The 16,773-nt window shown below is 45.1% G+C and overlaps 1 protein-coding gene across 2 annotated transcripts in view; it reads left to right on the plus strand.

The window, feature by feature from the left end:
• The first annotated feature begins 3,787 nt into the window (after positions 1-3,787).
• The window catches only part of TRIM44 (tripartite motif containing 44), a 201,429-nt gene continuing 188,443 nt past the window's right edge, over positions 3,788-16,773 (plus strand). For both annotated transcript variants that reach the window (XM_082270160.1, XM_082270161.1), the window contains exon 1: positions 3,788-4,401. In XM_082270160.1, the coding sequence (XP_082126286.1) occupies positions 4,015-4,401 (387 nt within the window). In that variant the 5' untranslated portion in view covers positions 3,788-4,014. The remainder of the gene's footprint in view (positions 4,402-16,773) is intronic.

A 16,773-nucleotide genomic window follows, 5' to 3' on the forward strand; every position in this document is an offset into this window, starting at 1 on the left:
GTGCAGCTGCTGCATCCCAATAGACATGAATAGGACTGGCTGCATGTGGATGCACGGAACACATATACATCCTGTGTGGGAAAAGATCACCCCTTGCATGGGTGTGAGGATCGATGCCTCCTGTGTGAATGAGGCCTTAGAACAGAGGTCTTCAAACTATGGCCCTCCAGTTGTTCAGGAACTACAATTCCCATCATGCCTAGTCATGTCTGTGAATGTCAGAGTTTTGCAATGCCTCATGGGATGTGTGTAGTTCTGCAACAGCTTGAGGGCCGTAGTTTGAGGATCCCTACCTTAGAACAATCAGAACTGTTCATCTGCATGCTTGCACTTGCTTGGGGACTGTATTAACCACTTCTGGACCAGAAGGTTTACCCCCCTTCACGACCAGGCCTTTTTTTGCGATTTGGCAATGCGTTACTTTAACTGACAATTGCGCGGTCATGCGACGCTGTAAAATATACGTTCTTTTTTTTCCCACAAATAGAGCTTTCTTTTGGTGGTATTTGATCACCTCTGTGATTTTTATTTTGTGCTATAAACAAAAAAAGACTGACAATTTTGAAAAAAAAAAAAAAAAAAAAACAACAACATTCTTTACTTTCTGCTTTAAAACATATCCAATAAAAAAAATTAATTTCTTCATCATTTTAGGTCAGTAAGTATTCTGCCACATTTTTTTTTTTTTGGTAAAAAAAAATCCCAATAAGTGTATATTGATTGTTTGTGCAAAAGTTAACATGTCTACAAACAATGGGATATATTTATGGAGTTTTTATTTTTTTTTTATTTTTTTTTACTAGTAATGGAGGCAATCGGTGACTTATGGTGGGACTGCGATATTGCGGCGGACAATCAGACACTACTCACGCTTGGTCACAATTGTAGGTGTGAACCAGGCCTTATGCAGTCATAAGGTACAACAATGTTTCTCCTCTGCTTAAACCTTATAGATCAGCCAATATTGCTATGTTATTATTATTATGATTGTTATTTTTATTATTCATTTTATTATTATTAATTATAATTATTATTTTTATTTTTGTTACTACAACTATACCTTTTATCTGCAGCCCCAGTCCCCAGTAGTGTCTTGACAGCTATTATTATTCATTTTATTATGGTTATTGTTATTATTAATATTATTATGGGTATTATCATGATGATGATGATTATTATGGTTAATATTATTATTATTATTATTATTATTATTATTATTATTATTATCGCTACTACAACTCAATTTTTTACTTTTATCTGCAGCCCTAGCAGTGCACTGCCTATGCTGACAGCTATTATAATGGTTATTATTATTGTTATTGTGGTTATTATGATGATGATAATGATGGTTATTATTATTATTATTGTGGTTATTATGATGATTATTATTATGATTATTATTAATATTGTTGTTGTATATTAATAATAACCATCATTATCATCATCATAATAACCACAATAACAATAATAATAACCATTATAATAGCTGTCAGCATAGTCAGTGCAGGGCTAGGGACTGGGGCTGCAGATAAAAGTTATAGTTGTAGTAGCAATAATAATAACAAAAACAACAACTTTTAGCTGCGACCCCAGTCCCTATCAATGCACGGATTATGCTGACAGCATATTTTTATTGTGTTTATTATGATGATTATTATTAAGGTTATTATTAATATTGTTGTTGTTGTAGTAGCAATAATAACAAAACAACAATATTAATAATAACCACAATAACAATAATAATAATCATTATAATAGCTGTCAGCATAGTCAGTGCATGGCTAGGGACTGGGGTTGCAGATAAAAGTTATAGTTGTAGTAGCAATAATAATAATAACAAAAACAACAACTTTTGTCTGCAACGCAATTCCCTATCAATGCACGGATTATGCTGACAGCTATTATTATTGCTATTGTATTTATTGTGATGATTATTATTAAGGTTATTATTAATATTGTTGTTGTTATGGTTATTATGATTATTGGTACTGCAATCTCTTAGATTGTAAGCTCTAATGAGCAGGGCCCTCTGATTCCTACTGCATTAAAGTGTATTGTATTTGTACTGTCTACCCTCAAGTTGTAAAGCGCTGCGTAAACTGTCGGCACTATATAAATCCTATATAATAATAATAATAATAATAATAACTATAACTTTTTATCTGCACCCGCAGTCCCTAGCCTTGCACTGACTATGCTGACAGCTCTCCTGCTGCCCGTTCTTGATTTAGAGATAGGCTGGACACACACTATACAACTTTTGTTGTTAGATTTCCTTTAGATTAAAGCCTCGTACACACGCAACGAATTTCCGCCGACCGGTCGTCCGTCTTTTGTCTAGAGTGGTGTCCGTTGGTTGGAATGTGCTCTAGGCTGCACACGAATTTTCCCGTACGACAGAATTCTACTTCAGAAGTGATGTCATGTGTTGGATTGCTTTCTTTGTGTTCTTTCATCTCTGAGCATGCCTAGTCTTGCTCATAAGATTTTTCCCCAGTGAAATCTGTTCTAATGAGACGAAAATCGGCCGTGTTTTGACGGTCGACAAAAATTATATAGCCTGCACACCAGGATTTTTTCGGCCGAAAAGTCGGAGTCGGTTGTCGGAAGCACCATACTAACAATGCGAAAATTGGCAGATCAGTCGTCGGACGAAATTTCCCGGCCAAATTTCTACTCATGTGTACAGGGCTTTAGAGATAGGCTGGATACAAACTATACAACTTTTTTTGTTAGATTTCCTTTAGATTTAAGCCCCGTACACACGTACCGATTGTCGGCCGTAAATATTCGGCCGACGACCGTTCGGCCGATAGGCTTGTTAGTATGATGCTTCCGACAGCCGACAGCGCATTTTCGGCCGAACAGAATCTGTCGTGCAGACTTTAAAATTTTTGTTGTCCATCACCAGAACAGACGATTGTTCGCCAGTCAGTACAGATTTCGGCCGACAGACAGCAGATTAGCAAGACTGGGCATGCTCAGAAAAGAAAAAAGACAAGGAAAGTTAACCATCACATGACATCACTTCTGCAGTCGGCTGTTGTTGGCCGACAAAATTCGTGTGCAGTCTTTTGCAGTTTTCAACAGACAGGACAGCCCATACGTGTGTACGGGGCTTTACCTTTTCTATGTAGTGCAAGGGCCTGCCTGACTGCATACAAATTGAAAGTGTTTAGGTTTGACCTCATATTATATGGTTTTTCTAAAGGAAAAAGTCTTCAGAAAATCTTATAGTGTGTATGGCCCATTAGAGATAGGCTGGATACACACTATACAACTTTTGTTGTTAGATTTCCTTTAGATTTACCTTCAACTATGTAGTGCAAGGGCCTGCCTGATTGCTTACAAATTGAAAATGTTTTGGTCTGACCTCTTTTATGGTTTTGGTAAATCTAAAGGAAAAAAATCTAAAGAAAATTGTATAATGTGTATCCAGCCTTAGGATCAATGACACGTTTGGTCACAGTTGTCACCGTAAGCTGCTACAAAGAGAGTTGGCCCATCAAACTTTTGCTATGAGATCCCATCATTCGGTCAGCCACAATTTCCGCAGCAGCAGCAGACGAGCTTCAGCATTTCTGCAAAGGCTCGCCTTTCCTGTTCGCTTGACTCAGGAAGCAAAACACTGCAGCATGCAAAAGCGAAAGCAGATCCAGGAAGGGCTGAAGGAAGGAGCGATGAGGAGGCCGGAGCCTTGCAAATCCTCATTGTTCAGACACAGGCAGGGAGAGGGATCAGCTGTGCAGCCCAGACAGCAGTAGCAGAACAAGTAAGGTGAGGCTTATACAAAGGGTGAAGCACAAAGGGCGTGCATGTGTGCGTGCGATTGCTGATCCCTTTACACATCTCATATTGCAGGAAGAGAATCTGCAAAGAGGAAGCAGCTAACTACAGGTGCAGTGGCGAAAGTAGGCCAAGAGGAATCCCTTTCAAAGTGTTGATCCTCTGATAGACTTGACAGCTTTGTGCAGCCAATTTGCATCTGTTCGGGGGCAGCAGGAAAAGTTTTCCATGGCCGGTGCAGGAGACCTACCCTTCGATGGCAAATGTGACGCCTGCGAACCCGACGAGGCCAAAGATGCCCTGGTCGTTTGCGAAGAGTGCGCATTTTCCTACTGTGACACCCATGCCGAAGAACACAAAAACCAATTCGCTGCCCACAGGCTCACCGATATCTCGGAGATCTTCGCGGCGGAAGAAGCGACCCCGGTTGGCGAGCCGGAGACAGACGACAAGAAGAAGCAGGCGTCGGACAGGAAGAACTGTCCCTTGCACAAGCAGGAGCTGAGCCTGTACTGCAAAGAGGACTCCAAAATCATCTGCGTCTTGTGCGCCGTGGCCGGGGACCACCGCCAGCACCAGCTGATCACGCTCAACGAGGCCTATCAGGAAATGAAGGTACATGGCTGATCGGGAACATTAGGGGGCCACCATACTGTGGTGGAACACATAGCTGTCAGGTCTTTTAATAGCAGGGCAAAGAGCGATAATGGGGTCACCCATAGCAACCAATCACTAGTTCAACCATTAGTTCACTTAAAGCACACCTAGGAAGTTTTCAGAGAATGCTAGTTTTTTGGCTGTTAGGCTCCAGCATGTTTTGAGTCACAGGCCTGGAACAAGTTTGCAAACCAGTGTGAGAAAAAACTATAAAAGCATTGAGGCCAATAACATGACAGCCAGGCAACTAGCATTTTCAAAAGGTGAAGTTAGCAATGACAGCATATTGTCCCAAGACAGGTGCACTTTAAAGGTGCAGCAGAGTTGGCTATCATTTGCAGTGCTCTGGTTAGGCAAGGAGGCAATTCACAATAACCATGGGCATTTCATAGGTGATTGCTTATCACATGCAGGTATTTTGGGACATTTTGAAAAATCCCCATGTGACCAAACACTGGCTTCCTTTCCATGTGTGTACTAGTAATGTAACACACAACATGCTGGGGAGAAGAATGCAGCAGGTTCTTTTGACCTGGTGATGCAAGCAAGGACGGGCACATGTTATCAGTGAGGAAAGCTAATCTATGGGCAAACTCTGACCAGTAAATGTTGAGTTCTAGTGGTTTTTACATACAGTTCAGCTGTTGCCTTTTGTTGCTTGGTAAATAAATATGTGGGTCACCTTTTCTAAACCCTTTTACCCCAGAGTTTTTGGGCCTTAGGAAACCCCTGCTAAAATTATTTCATCAGAGGTCAGTGGGAAGAATTCCCCTTTACAATAATGGTCAGTGGGAAGAATCCCACCTTACTTTGGTGGCTAGTGAGAAGAATGCCTCCTGTACAGTATTGGTCAGTGGGAAGAATGCTCCTTACTTTGATGAATAATGGGAAGCAGTGGCGGCCGGTGCTCAAAATTTTTTGGGGGGACGCAAACAGAAAAATGTAATAGGCATTGCTTTGCGGCAAAAAACGCTGTAAAAAATTGCGTGACTTTGAGGTCGCAAAAGTGTGAAAGGGGCCTTCAGTAATTAAGGTATAGTGTGCCCCCTTTCAATGCAGAGAGACCAGCGTGCCCCCTTTCAATGCAGAGAGACCAGCGTGCCCCCTTTCAATGCAGAGAGACCAGCGTGCGTGCCCCCTTCAATGCAGTGACCAGCGTGCGTGCCCCCTTCAATGCAGTGACCAGCGTGCGTGCCCCCTTCAATGCAGTGACCAGCGTGCGTGCCCCCAATGCAGTGACCAGCGTGCGTGCCCCCAATGCAGTGACCAGTATACATGGCCCCAAAGCAGCGACCAGTATACATGTCCCCAATGCAGAGATCAGCGTGCGTGCCTCCAATGCAGTGACCAGTATACATGTCCCCAATGCAGAGATCAGCGTTCGTGCCCCCAATGCAGTGACCAGTATACGTGCCCCCAATGCAGTGACCAGTATACATGCCCCCAATGCAGTGACCAGTATACATGTCCCCAATGCAGAGATCAGCGTTCGTGCCCCCAATGCAGTGACCAGTATACATGCCCCCAATGCAGTGACCAGTATACATGTCCCCAATGCAGAGATCAGCATGCGTGCCCCCTTACTTACCTGGAGCAGCAGCAGCGGCGATCGGCTCCTTCTCAGTCCCCCGAACGGTTCCGGCGCGTCTCCTCCAGTCCTTCCGGTCCCGCCTCCTCCTCGGCCAATGGCATGGGGTTTGCCTTGCGGCCAATCAACCGTATCGGACGCGCTTCCTGATTGGCCAGGAGGAGGACAATAGTGTGACAATAGTGAATTTTCATTCGCTATTGTCACACAATGGATGGGCTCGGGACGCACGGCTCTGCGCCCCGGTCCACCCTTTGCATCGCCCTATTAGAGCCTCTGGCTCTAATCAGGTGATGAAAAAAAAAAATCCCCATTGAACTCCATGCATCCGGCGCCCCTTCATGCAGATTAGGGGGCCGGACGTATGGATGGGGGGGTGGCACCCCTGCGCCCCTAACGGGTCGGCCGCCACTGATGGGAAGAATGCTCCTTACATTGGTGACCAATGGGAAGAATGTCCCTTACATTGGTGACCAATGGGAAGAATGTCCCTTACGTTGTGATCAATGGGAATAATGTCCCTTACATTGGTGATCAATGGGAAGAATGTCCCCCCTTACATTGTGATCAATGGGAATAATGTCCCCCACCTTGGATTGGCGATCAATGGGAAGAATGTCCCCCACCTTAAATTGGTGATCATAGGGAGGAATGTCCTCCCTTACATTGGTGATCATAGGGTGGGATGCCCCCCCTTACATTGGTGATCATAGGGAGGAATGTCCCCCCTTACATTGGTGATCATAGGGAAGAATGCCCCCCCCCCCTTACACTGGTGATCATAGGGAAGAATGTCCCCTCCTTACACTGGTAAACATAGGGAAGAATGTCCCCCCCTTACATTGGTGATCATAGGGAAGAATGTCCCCCCCTTACATTGGTGATCATAGGGAAGAATGTCCCTCCTTACACTGGTGATCATAGGGAAGAATGTCCCCTCCTTACACTGGTGATCATAGGGAAGAATGTCCCCTCCTTACACTGGTGATCATAGGGAAGAATGTCCCCTCCTTACACTGGTGATCATAGGGAAGAATGTCCCCTCCTTACACTGGTGATCATAGGGAAGAATGTCCCCTCCTTACACTGGTGATCATAGGGAAGAATGTCCCCTCCTTACACTGGGGATCATAGGGAAGAATGTTCCCCCTTACACTGGTGATCATAGGGAAGAATGTCCCCCCCCTTACACTGGTGATCATAGGGAAGAATGTCCCCTCCTTACACTGGTGATCATAGGGAAGAATGTCCCCTCCTTACACTGGTGATCATAGGGAAGAATGTCCCCTCCTTACACTGGTGATCATAGGGAAGAATGTCCCCTCCTTACACTGGGGATCATAGGGAAGAATGTTCCCCCTTACACTGGTGATCATAGGGAAGAATGTCCCCCCCTTACACTGGTGATCATAGGGAAGAATGTCCCCCCCTTACACTGGTGATCATAGGGAAGAATGTCCCCCCTTACACTGGTGATCATAGGGAAGAATGTCCCCCCTTACACTGGTGACCATAGGGAAGAATGTCCCCCCTTACACTGGTGACCATAGGGAAGAATGTCCCCCCTTACACTGGTGACCATAGGGAAGAATGTCCTCCCTTACACTGGTGATCATAGGGAAGAATGTCCCCTCTTACACTGGTGATCATAGGGAAGAATGTCCCCCCTTACACTGGTGATCATAGGGAAGAATGTCCCCCTTTACACTGGTGATCATAGGGAAGAATGTCCCCCTTTACACTGGTGATCATAGGGAAGAATGCCCCCCCTTACACTGGTGATCATAGGGAAGAATGCCCCCCCTTACACTGGTGATCATAGGGAAGAATGTCCCCGCTTACACTGGTGATCATAGGGAGGAATGTCCCCCCTCACATTGGTGATCATAGGGAAGAATGACCTCCTTTTCCTAAAGTGAAGTGCAAATGAATCCAACTGTAAATACAAGTCTGCAAACTTTCATTTACATTGGATGGCTGGCCATCAGCACACCATGGATCCTTCGCATGGTCCAATAATTTATCAAAGTGATCACATCAAATTAAATGAGAGTGTAGTGTTTCAGGGCTGCTTAGAACCCCTTCATCATTACATGCTTGATGTAGGGATCCTGTGCAGCTCCTTAACTTTGTTTTCTTGGACTAATAATGGATTCATGGTGATCTGGCCACATATGCTTTCTTCTGTGGTGAGCCTGGTTAACCATTTGGTCATCGCTGCAGTTCAGCCATACTCTGGGCTTAACCCAGGAAGGAATAAAGCAATGATCTATTCGCATTGCAACCAAACGGGGCTGGACAAATTCTAGGAGCCAGGCAGCCAACTCTGCATAAAAATGGCAGCTGGTGCCTAACTTTTGAGGATCTCTCTTGTTTGTGGCATTTATTTTTGGGCAAACCAAGAAGGAGGACCTAAGACAGTCTTTGGATATATAAATATGTACAGTGTCCGTAGTATACAGTGGTGTAGCGTGGGGGGTGCAGGGGGTGCCGGCCGCACCGGGAGCAACATCTGGGGGGGGGGGGGGGCGCATCCTGCAGTGTCACTCTGTCTGACATTATATATATATATTACTAACATGGTGTCATCACACACTGTTTGCGGCTGCCGCCATCTTTAGGCTGGGAGATAGCCGACGGGCGCCCTATGGCTGGGAATTGCGGGTCGAGGCGGGGCGGAGCTGGACTGTGCCTCCCCTGCCCATTGGCGTAGCGTTGCAAGCCAAGCCCTGCCTGTCGGCGGCGTGTTCTGCACAGCTCAGTCAGCTCAGCGAATCAGCAGCCTTCTTTTCACTCAGCCGCCCGGCGCTGTCACAGGAATCATTCATCTCTATCTTTCCAGTTGTGGCACTCAGCCAGCACAGCGTGAAGAGGACTGAAGAGAGAATTGTGAGAGGTGAGACCATGAGAGATGTTTTTCTGGACTGACAGACACATAAGGCATCTAGGGAGGGAGGGGGGGGGGAGCAGCCTGGACTGTAGGGGAGGTCAGTGTAGGTGTCAGTGGGGGGTGGTTAGTGAAGGGGGTCAGTGTAGGTATCAGTAGGGGGGGGGTTAGTGAAGGGGGGGTCAGTGTAGGTGTCAATGTGGGGGGGGGTCAGTGAAGGGGTCAATGTAGGGGGGTCAGTGTAAGGGTTCAGTGAAGGGGGGTCAATGTAAGGGGGGTCAGTGTAGGTGTCAGTGTAGGTGTCAATGTGGGGGGGGGGGTCAGTGTAGGTGTCAGTGAAGGGGGTCAGTGAAGGAGTCAATGTAGGGGGGTCAGTGTAAGGGTTCAGTGAATGGGGGTCAATGTAGGGGGGGGGGTCAGTGTAGGTGTCAGTGTAGGGGGGTCAGTTTAGGGGTTAGTGTAGGGGGGTCAGTCTAGAGGTCAGTCTAGGGGTCAGTCTAGGGGGCAGAGAAGAAGGGTCAGTAAAGGGAGGGACAGTGTATGTGTCAGTGTAGGTGTCAGTGAAGGGGTCAGTGTAGGGGGGGGTCAGTCTAGGGGGGTCATTCTAGGGGGGTCATTGAAGGAGGGACAACGATGGAGGGGCAGGGAAGAAGGGTCAGTGAAGGGGGTAAGTGTAGGTGTCAGTGTAGGTGTCAGTGTGGGAGGGGGTCAGTGCAGGGGTCAGTGAAGGTGTCAGGTAGGTCAGTGTAGTGATTAGGGTTGGTTAGTGCAGGAATTCAGGTAGGTCTGTGTAGTGGTCAGGTAGGTCTGTGTAGTGGTCAGGTAGGTCTGTGTAGGTGTCAGTGTAGTAATCAGGTAGGTTAGTGTAGGAATAAGGTAGGTCTCTGTAGTGGTCAGCTAGGTCAGTGTAGGTGTCAGTGTAGTGGTCTGTGTAGATTTGTGTAGGGGGCGCAAATTACTTACCTTGCCCCGGGCGCCGACAACCCACGCTACGCCACTGGTAGTATAGCAATAATGAGTCCTTGAATTAAGTCCACAAGTTAATCCAATAAGTTGGCTCAGTGGCAGCCAGTTCCAAGAGCTAGAAGGAGGAAGATCTGGAGTCTCTCTAAGATCCCAGAGAAGTCAGTAGATCAGGGGTCTTCAAACTATGGCCCCAGGGCTGGCCCAAGACATTGTGTTGCCTGGGTCCAAGATATAAAATGCTGCCCCCCCCCCCCCCAAAAAAAAAAAAACACACCCAACAAAAGCCCTCCCATCCTATTATTTTATATAACTATAACATTTAGAAATTATTATATTTACTGTTATCTTCTTCCATAACTCACCACCGGACCGGTCCACCAAACACCCACTGTATGTCCTCCTGTCACTCCTGTGTCTGCCGTGCCCACCACCCTAGAAGATCCAGCCTCCCCTGCATGAGATGTAGAGCACTGATGTCTGACGTCATTGCGCACACCACGATCATGTGAGGGACGTTCCCCAGAGGAGATACTCTGCCTCCTCATACTCATCAGTTTGCACTATAGGCGGCAGTATGAGATGGGGAGATGCTGCCCGTAATGCACGCGCCGCAAACTGATGACGCACAAAACTGCTGGAAAAAAATTCTTGGGAGTCAATTTGCTACCCCTTTCCAAGTGCTGCCTGGGTCCAATGGACCCAGCGGAACCCATGGTAGGGCCGGCCCTGTATGGCCCTCCAGTTGTTCAGGAATTACAATTCCCATCATGCCTGTGAATGTCACCGTTTTACAATGCCTCACAGGACGTGTAGTTCCACAGTAGATGATCCAACCCACCATGTTCCATCTATACCCTATATCTTTAATGCAGACTGGCCTTTTAATAAATGCCACCGTTGATGAACATGTATGGGGAATCATTAGCATAATTATGAATTGAAGTTTTTACCCTCACATTTTAGGCTACTTGTGCATTCTGTTAAAAAGTTGGTTGCTATGGGTTACAACATTTTTTTTTTTTGCCCTGTGATTAAGTGCTAATAACAATTTTTAATATGTTTTGTGTTTTTTCTTTACAGAGCCTTATAAAAGCGCACACACACCCGCTTCACTATGTTATTGGTGCATGGTGGATAAAAGTCAGCTAGAAGCCTATGGCAGCGGATAATTACAATATCCACTGTATTGCTGCAAATAATTTAAAGCTGAACTCCAGCTTTTGATTCACTTAACGTAGTTTTTGTGCCAAGCTGGTCCAAACTAACTATGTCCCTCACTAACATGTGAGGCTGCTGAATATGCTGTATAAACTCTATGTAGCTGCGGCTACATACAGCATAGTGCAGTGTGTTCCGGGTTTTAGCCAAGACTTCTGGTCTCATACTCCGAACACAATAGTCTATATCTGATCGGCACTCAGCCAGTTATAGAAAGCAATGTATTCTAGCAATGAATACAAAGATTACTCTGATTGGCTGAGTCAGAGGTTGTGACATCATCAACCAGCCTCTCTGATTCAGCCAATCAGAGGAAGGTTTGTATTTGTTGCTAGATTACATCACTTTATCTGAATGGCTGAGCACCGAACAGATTGACTCTACTGTGTTCTGGGTATGAAACAGGAAGGTCTCTGCTCCAACCCAGAATACAGTGGATAGAGCCTCAGTTACATACAGTTTAGGCCCCTTTTACACTTTTCCTGCGACTTGGGACTGCAAAGTCGCATGATTTCCACTGACTTCCACACCATTTATATTTGTGCAACTTCAAAGTAGTCCCTACACTACTTTGGTCCAACTTTGATGCGACTTGAGGTCCGTAGACCTAGATTACACATGCATTGCTTCAAGTCTCGTCAAAGTCATGCGACTTTCAGGTCATACAAGTGTGAAAGGGGCCTAATACGTGCTGCCTCACATGTTAGTGAGGGACAGAGTTTGTTTGGGCTAAGCTGGCCCAAACAAATGATGTAAAGTGTACCAAAAGCTGGAGGTCAGCTTTATACAGGAAATCCAAAGCCCAATGTGGAAGTCTGTGCTGTGTGTCCCCATTGGGGAGATTCACCCTCTTGATCTGTCCAAGTAACCAATGTCCGAGGGCAGAAAGTGATAGAAAAGCTTTTGAAGCTGCCATGGAAAAAGGAATAGAGGGAAATCATCCAAATGGGGACTGGGGATGTTCTAGGAAAAACTTTTCCCTCACTTTTGGAAAGTTTTTCTCTTGCATCCTGTTATGTACACAAGACAGGAACTGTAGGGAAATCTTTCCATTTACCATTTTCGTAGTCTAAAGCCAAAAGTTTGGGCTTTAAGCCTCGTACACACGCAACGATTATCGGCCAACCGATCGGCCGTCTTTTGTCCAGTGTTGTTGTGTTGGTTGGAATGTGCTCTAGACTGCACACAAATTTTCTCGGCCAACAACAACCAACTTCAGAAGTGATGTCATGTTCTGGTTTACTTTCCGTGTGTTTTTTCTTCTCTGAGCATGCCCAGTCTTGCTCATCAGATTTTTGTCTGCCGAAATCTGTACTGACTGATGGAAAATCGGCCGTTCTGTTGACGGCCAACAAAAATTTTATAGCATGCACACCAGATTTTGTTCGGCTGAAAAGTCGCAGTCGGTTGTCGGAATCATCATACTAACAAGCCGACAATCGGCCGATCGGACGTTGGCCGAAAATTCCCAGCCAACAATCGTTGCGTGTGTACGAGGCATTAGATATACTATTAATTATATAATTTCAAACAATGGTGCTAAGGATATGCAGTGCTAGTCTGTGAAATATGTATGCAGGTGAATCTCAAAAAATTAGACTGTCATCAAAAAGTTACTTTTTTTTTTTTCAGTAATTCAATTCAAAAAGTGAAACTGATATATATTATGCAGATGTGTTTTACACACAGAATGATATATTTCGAGCATTTCTTTCTTTTAGTTTTGATTATTTTGGCTTACAGCTAGTGAAAACCCAAAATTCAGTATCTCCAGAAAATTAGAATATTGTGAAAAAGTTCAATATTGTGGAGTCATGGTGTCACACTTTCTTCAGCTAATTAGCACAAAACCCCCTAAAGGTTTCCTGAACCTTTTAAATGGTCTCTCAGTCTGGTTCAGTAGGTTAGACAATCATGGGGAAGACTGCTAATTTGACAATGTCCAGAAGACAGTCATTGCCATTGGGTAAGTCATAAAAGATCATTGCTAAAGAAGCTGGGTGTTCACAGAGTGCTGTATCCAAGCATTTTATTGGAAAGTTGAGTGGAAGGAAAAAGTGTGATAGAAAAAGGTGCACAAGCAACAGGGGAAAACCACAGCCTTCGGAGGATTGTGAATCAAAGGCCATTCGAGAATTTGGGAGAGATTCACAAGGAGTGGACTATGACTGGTGTCAGTGCTTCAAGAGCCACCACACACAGATGTACAGGACATGGGCTACAACTGTTGCATTCCTTGTGTCAAGCCACTCCTGAACCAGAGACAACGTCAGAAGCCTTTTACCTGGGCTAAGGAGAAAGAGGACTGGACTGTTGCTCAGTGGTCCAAAGTCTTCTTTTCGGATAAAAGTAAATTTTGCATTTCATTTGGAAATCAAAGTGCCAGAGTCTGGAGGAGGAGTGGAGAGGCACAGAATCCAAGTTGCATGAGGTCCAGTGTGAAGTTTCCACAGTCAGTGATGATTTGGGGAGCCATGTCATCTGCTCGTGTTGGTCCACTGTGTTTATGAAGTCCAAAGTCAGTGCAGCCCTCTACCAGGAAATTCTAGAGCACTTCATGCTTCCCTCTGCTGACCAGCTTCATGGAGATGCTGATTTAATTTTCCAGCAGAACTTGCTCACACAATTACCAATACCTGGTCACATGATCATGGTATCACTGTGCTTGGTTGGCCAGCAAACTCGTCTGACCTAAACCCCATAGAGAATCTGTGGGTTATTGTCAAGCGGAAGATGAGACACCAGACCCAACAATGCAGATGTGCTGAAGGCCGCTATCAAAGTAACCTGGGTTTCCATAATACCTCAGCAGTGCCACAGGCTGATCACCTTCATGCCACGCGGCATGGATGCAGTAATTAATGCAAAATGAGCCCCGACCAAGTACTGAGTGCATCCTATACTGTACATGGACAGACTTTTCACTAAGCCAACATTTCTGTATTAAAAATTTTTTTTTTTTTTTTTTTTTATTGATCTTACGTAATATTCTAATTTTCTGAGATACTGAATTTTGGGGTGTCACTAGCTGTAAGCCATAATCATCAAACTTAAAAGAAAGAAATGCTTGAAATGTATCACTCTGTGTGTAATGAATCTATATAATCATGAGTTTCACTTTTTGAATTGAATTACTGAAATTAACTTTTTGATAACATTCTAATTTTTTGAGTTATAACAATGATAATTTTTTAATTTCTGTGTTAAAAGTATCTCTGTACCCCTGGTAATGTTGTAAAAAAACTCCCAGGCACGCAGTCCATTACAGAGATAAAATACATACATATAATGGAGCTGTTTTACCTGCCAACAGATTTATAGTTCCTTCCATCCGGTCCTGAGATTTGCACAGCTCTGCCACACAGCACCGCCATGTTTGGCAGAGCAGGAGACCTGAGTTTTCTCTATAGCAGTAACACTTAGGCCAGCCATAGATGGTTCCTGCTGAGCCAGCTGAGATTCCAACCATCAATGGGCAGGCTGAATGTACCGAGTTGATCGATCAACTTGGGTACAACAAGCCTGTCAGAGCTGTTAGAGCCGCTAGCGATAATCACTGTCTTCTCCCGGTGGGGAGAAGACAATTGCTCGGCAGGAGAGTTTCCCGTGTCAACACTGTCTGTGTTGATGGGGGAATTGTGTGAATTTCTTTCCTGCAACCTGTGATTTCAGGAAAGAAATTTGCACCATCTATTGCCTGCCTTAGGCAAGGGCTACACTGGCACTTAAATCTCTGATTCTGAAAGATTTACCTGCTTGTTGGCAGTCACATCAAGTGCAGCACACTGAAATCAATGGAATGCTAATTGGAATATAGTCAAGCAGTTAAATCTCTCAGTAGTAAAGTGATTTAAGGCCTCCATACACGACTCCAATTTGGTTAAAGCATTGATGGAGGGATCTCAACTGCCAGTGATTGTATTCATGGAGCTGTCTAAGGGTCCTTACACCTGGGCTTTCCGCCCGGCGGACTCCGTTTGCTCAGAGGGGGATCGATCCGCCGATCCCCGCTGAGCAGGCGGATGACAGCTCCGTCTCCGCTTTACTTTGTAGAGACAGAGCTGTCAGATCCCCACTCTCCTCTATGGGAGATTGGATGAAAACGGACCGCCTGTCCGTTTTTATCCGATCCTCCAGACAAATAGAAAATAGGGTTTCCATCCGTCTGGATTTTACGGACAGGATCGGATAGCAGCGGGTGTCAGCGGACATGTCTCAGCCATAGGCGTGCGCACAGGGTGTGCCAGGTGTGCCTGGGCACACCCTAATCACTCTGTGCTGCACAGATTTTCTCTGCTGCTTGCTTGGCTGCATAGAAAGGGACTGGGGAATCTCTTTTTGAAAAATGAGACATCAGGTCTGTTTAGAGCCCTGATATTTTACCAAAGCTCCCCAATAGGGCTCCTAATAAACTGTAAAAAATTATAAAAAATGATTGTAAAGAAATTGTAAAAAATAATAAAAACAATAAAATGGTAAGTAATTATGAAAAAAATAATAATACAGTTAAACTACAGACAATATTCTCTGCCCTACTGACATCGTCCACTACTCTAATGACACCAACCTCTGCCCTACTGACATCGTCCACTACTCTAATGACACCAACCTCTGCCCTACTGACATCTTCCACTACTCTGACACCAACCTCTGCCCTACTGACATCGTTCACTGCCCTAGTGACACTGTCCATTGCCCTACTGTGTATATATACAGTATATACCTATACACACACACGTGTGTTTGAGCTTTGGAGTGCACACCCTAATGCAATAGGCTGTGCACACCTATGGTCTCAGCTGACATCCGCTGCTCCATGAAGGGGCATGGAGCATCCAATCAGGTCCGCCTGAAAAACTGACAGATGGACCTGATCGGAAAGCTCGTGTGAAAGGGGCCTAACAGTGCTAGGATGCTGATCATTTTCCACCCAGCTCAGTTATTTATTTCATCGACTTTTGTCAAGCTGGGTGATGCTTGCAAGAATGTATTGAAGTATGAGCCATTTATGGCCAGCCTTACCCTCCAGTGTGCACCTAGCCTTACAGGTCTTGTCCAACTCCTAGCCTGTGAAAGGAGAAGCAGCAGACTGATGAGCTCATCTCTCTGTCCCTCTGCTCTCACCTCCTATCAGCATGCTCCTTGCACTACAGCACAAATGACAGGCTCCTTGCGCTGCCTGATCTCTGCTGTACAAAACTGCAAGAGGTTGATATCAAGTCAAATTCAGGTACTCGCATTAAAAAAAAAAAAAAAAGACATTTAATGTTGTATTAGTGTTGGTTGACACCAGGGCGACTCAAAGTCGCCCTGACTTTGAAGCCGCCCGTGCAGCGCGACTTCATCACGGCTTGCAAACGACTTCTATAATAGAAGTCAATGCAATCTGCTCCGATGTCGCCCCGAAGTAGTGCAGGAACCTTTTTCTAAGTCGGAGTGGCTTGAGTCGCTCTGATTAGAACGGTTCCATTGCACAGAATGGAGCCTGACAAGTCGTGGCAGTGTGAACCGGGTCTTAATGAATACAGAGGTCTATTAATTTGATTATTTTATATCTGCCCAGAGTTTAGCTTTAATCAAAGGCTCATATTTCATATTCTGCAATCTACATGCCATTGTGGGTCTTTTTGGCCAAGTGTCCTTTAGGACCCTTTCACATGTGTACGACCTG

This window comes from Pelophylax lessonae (assembly GCF_965119305.1).
Source record: "Pelophylax lessonae genome assembly, chromosome: 10".
NCBI classification, from domain to species: domain Eukaryota; kingdom Metazoa; phylum Chordata; class Amphibia; order Anura; family Ranidae; genus Pelophylax; species Pelophylax lessonae.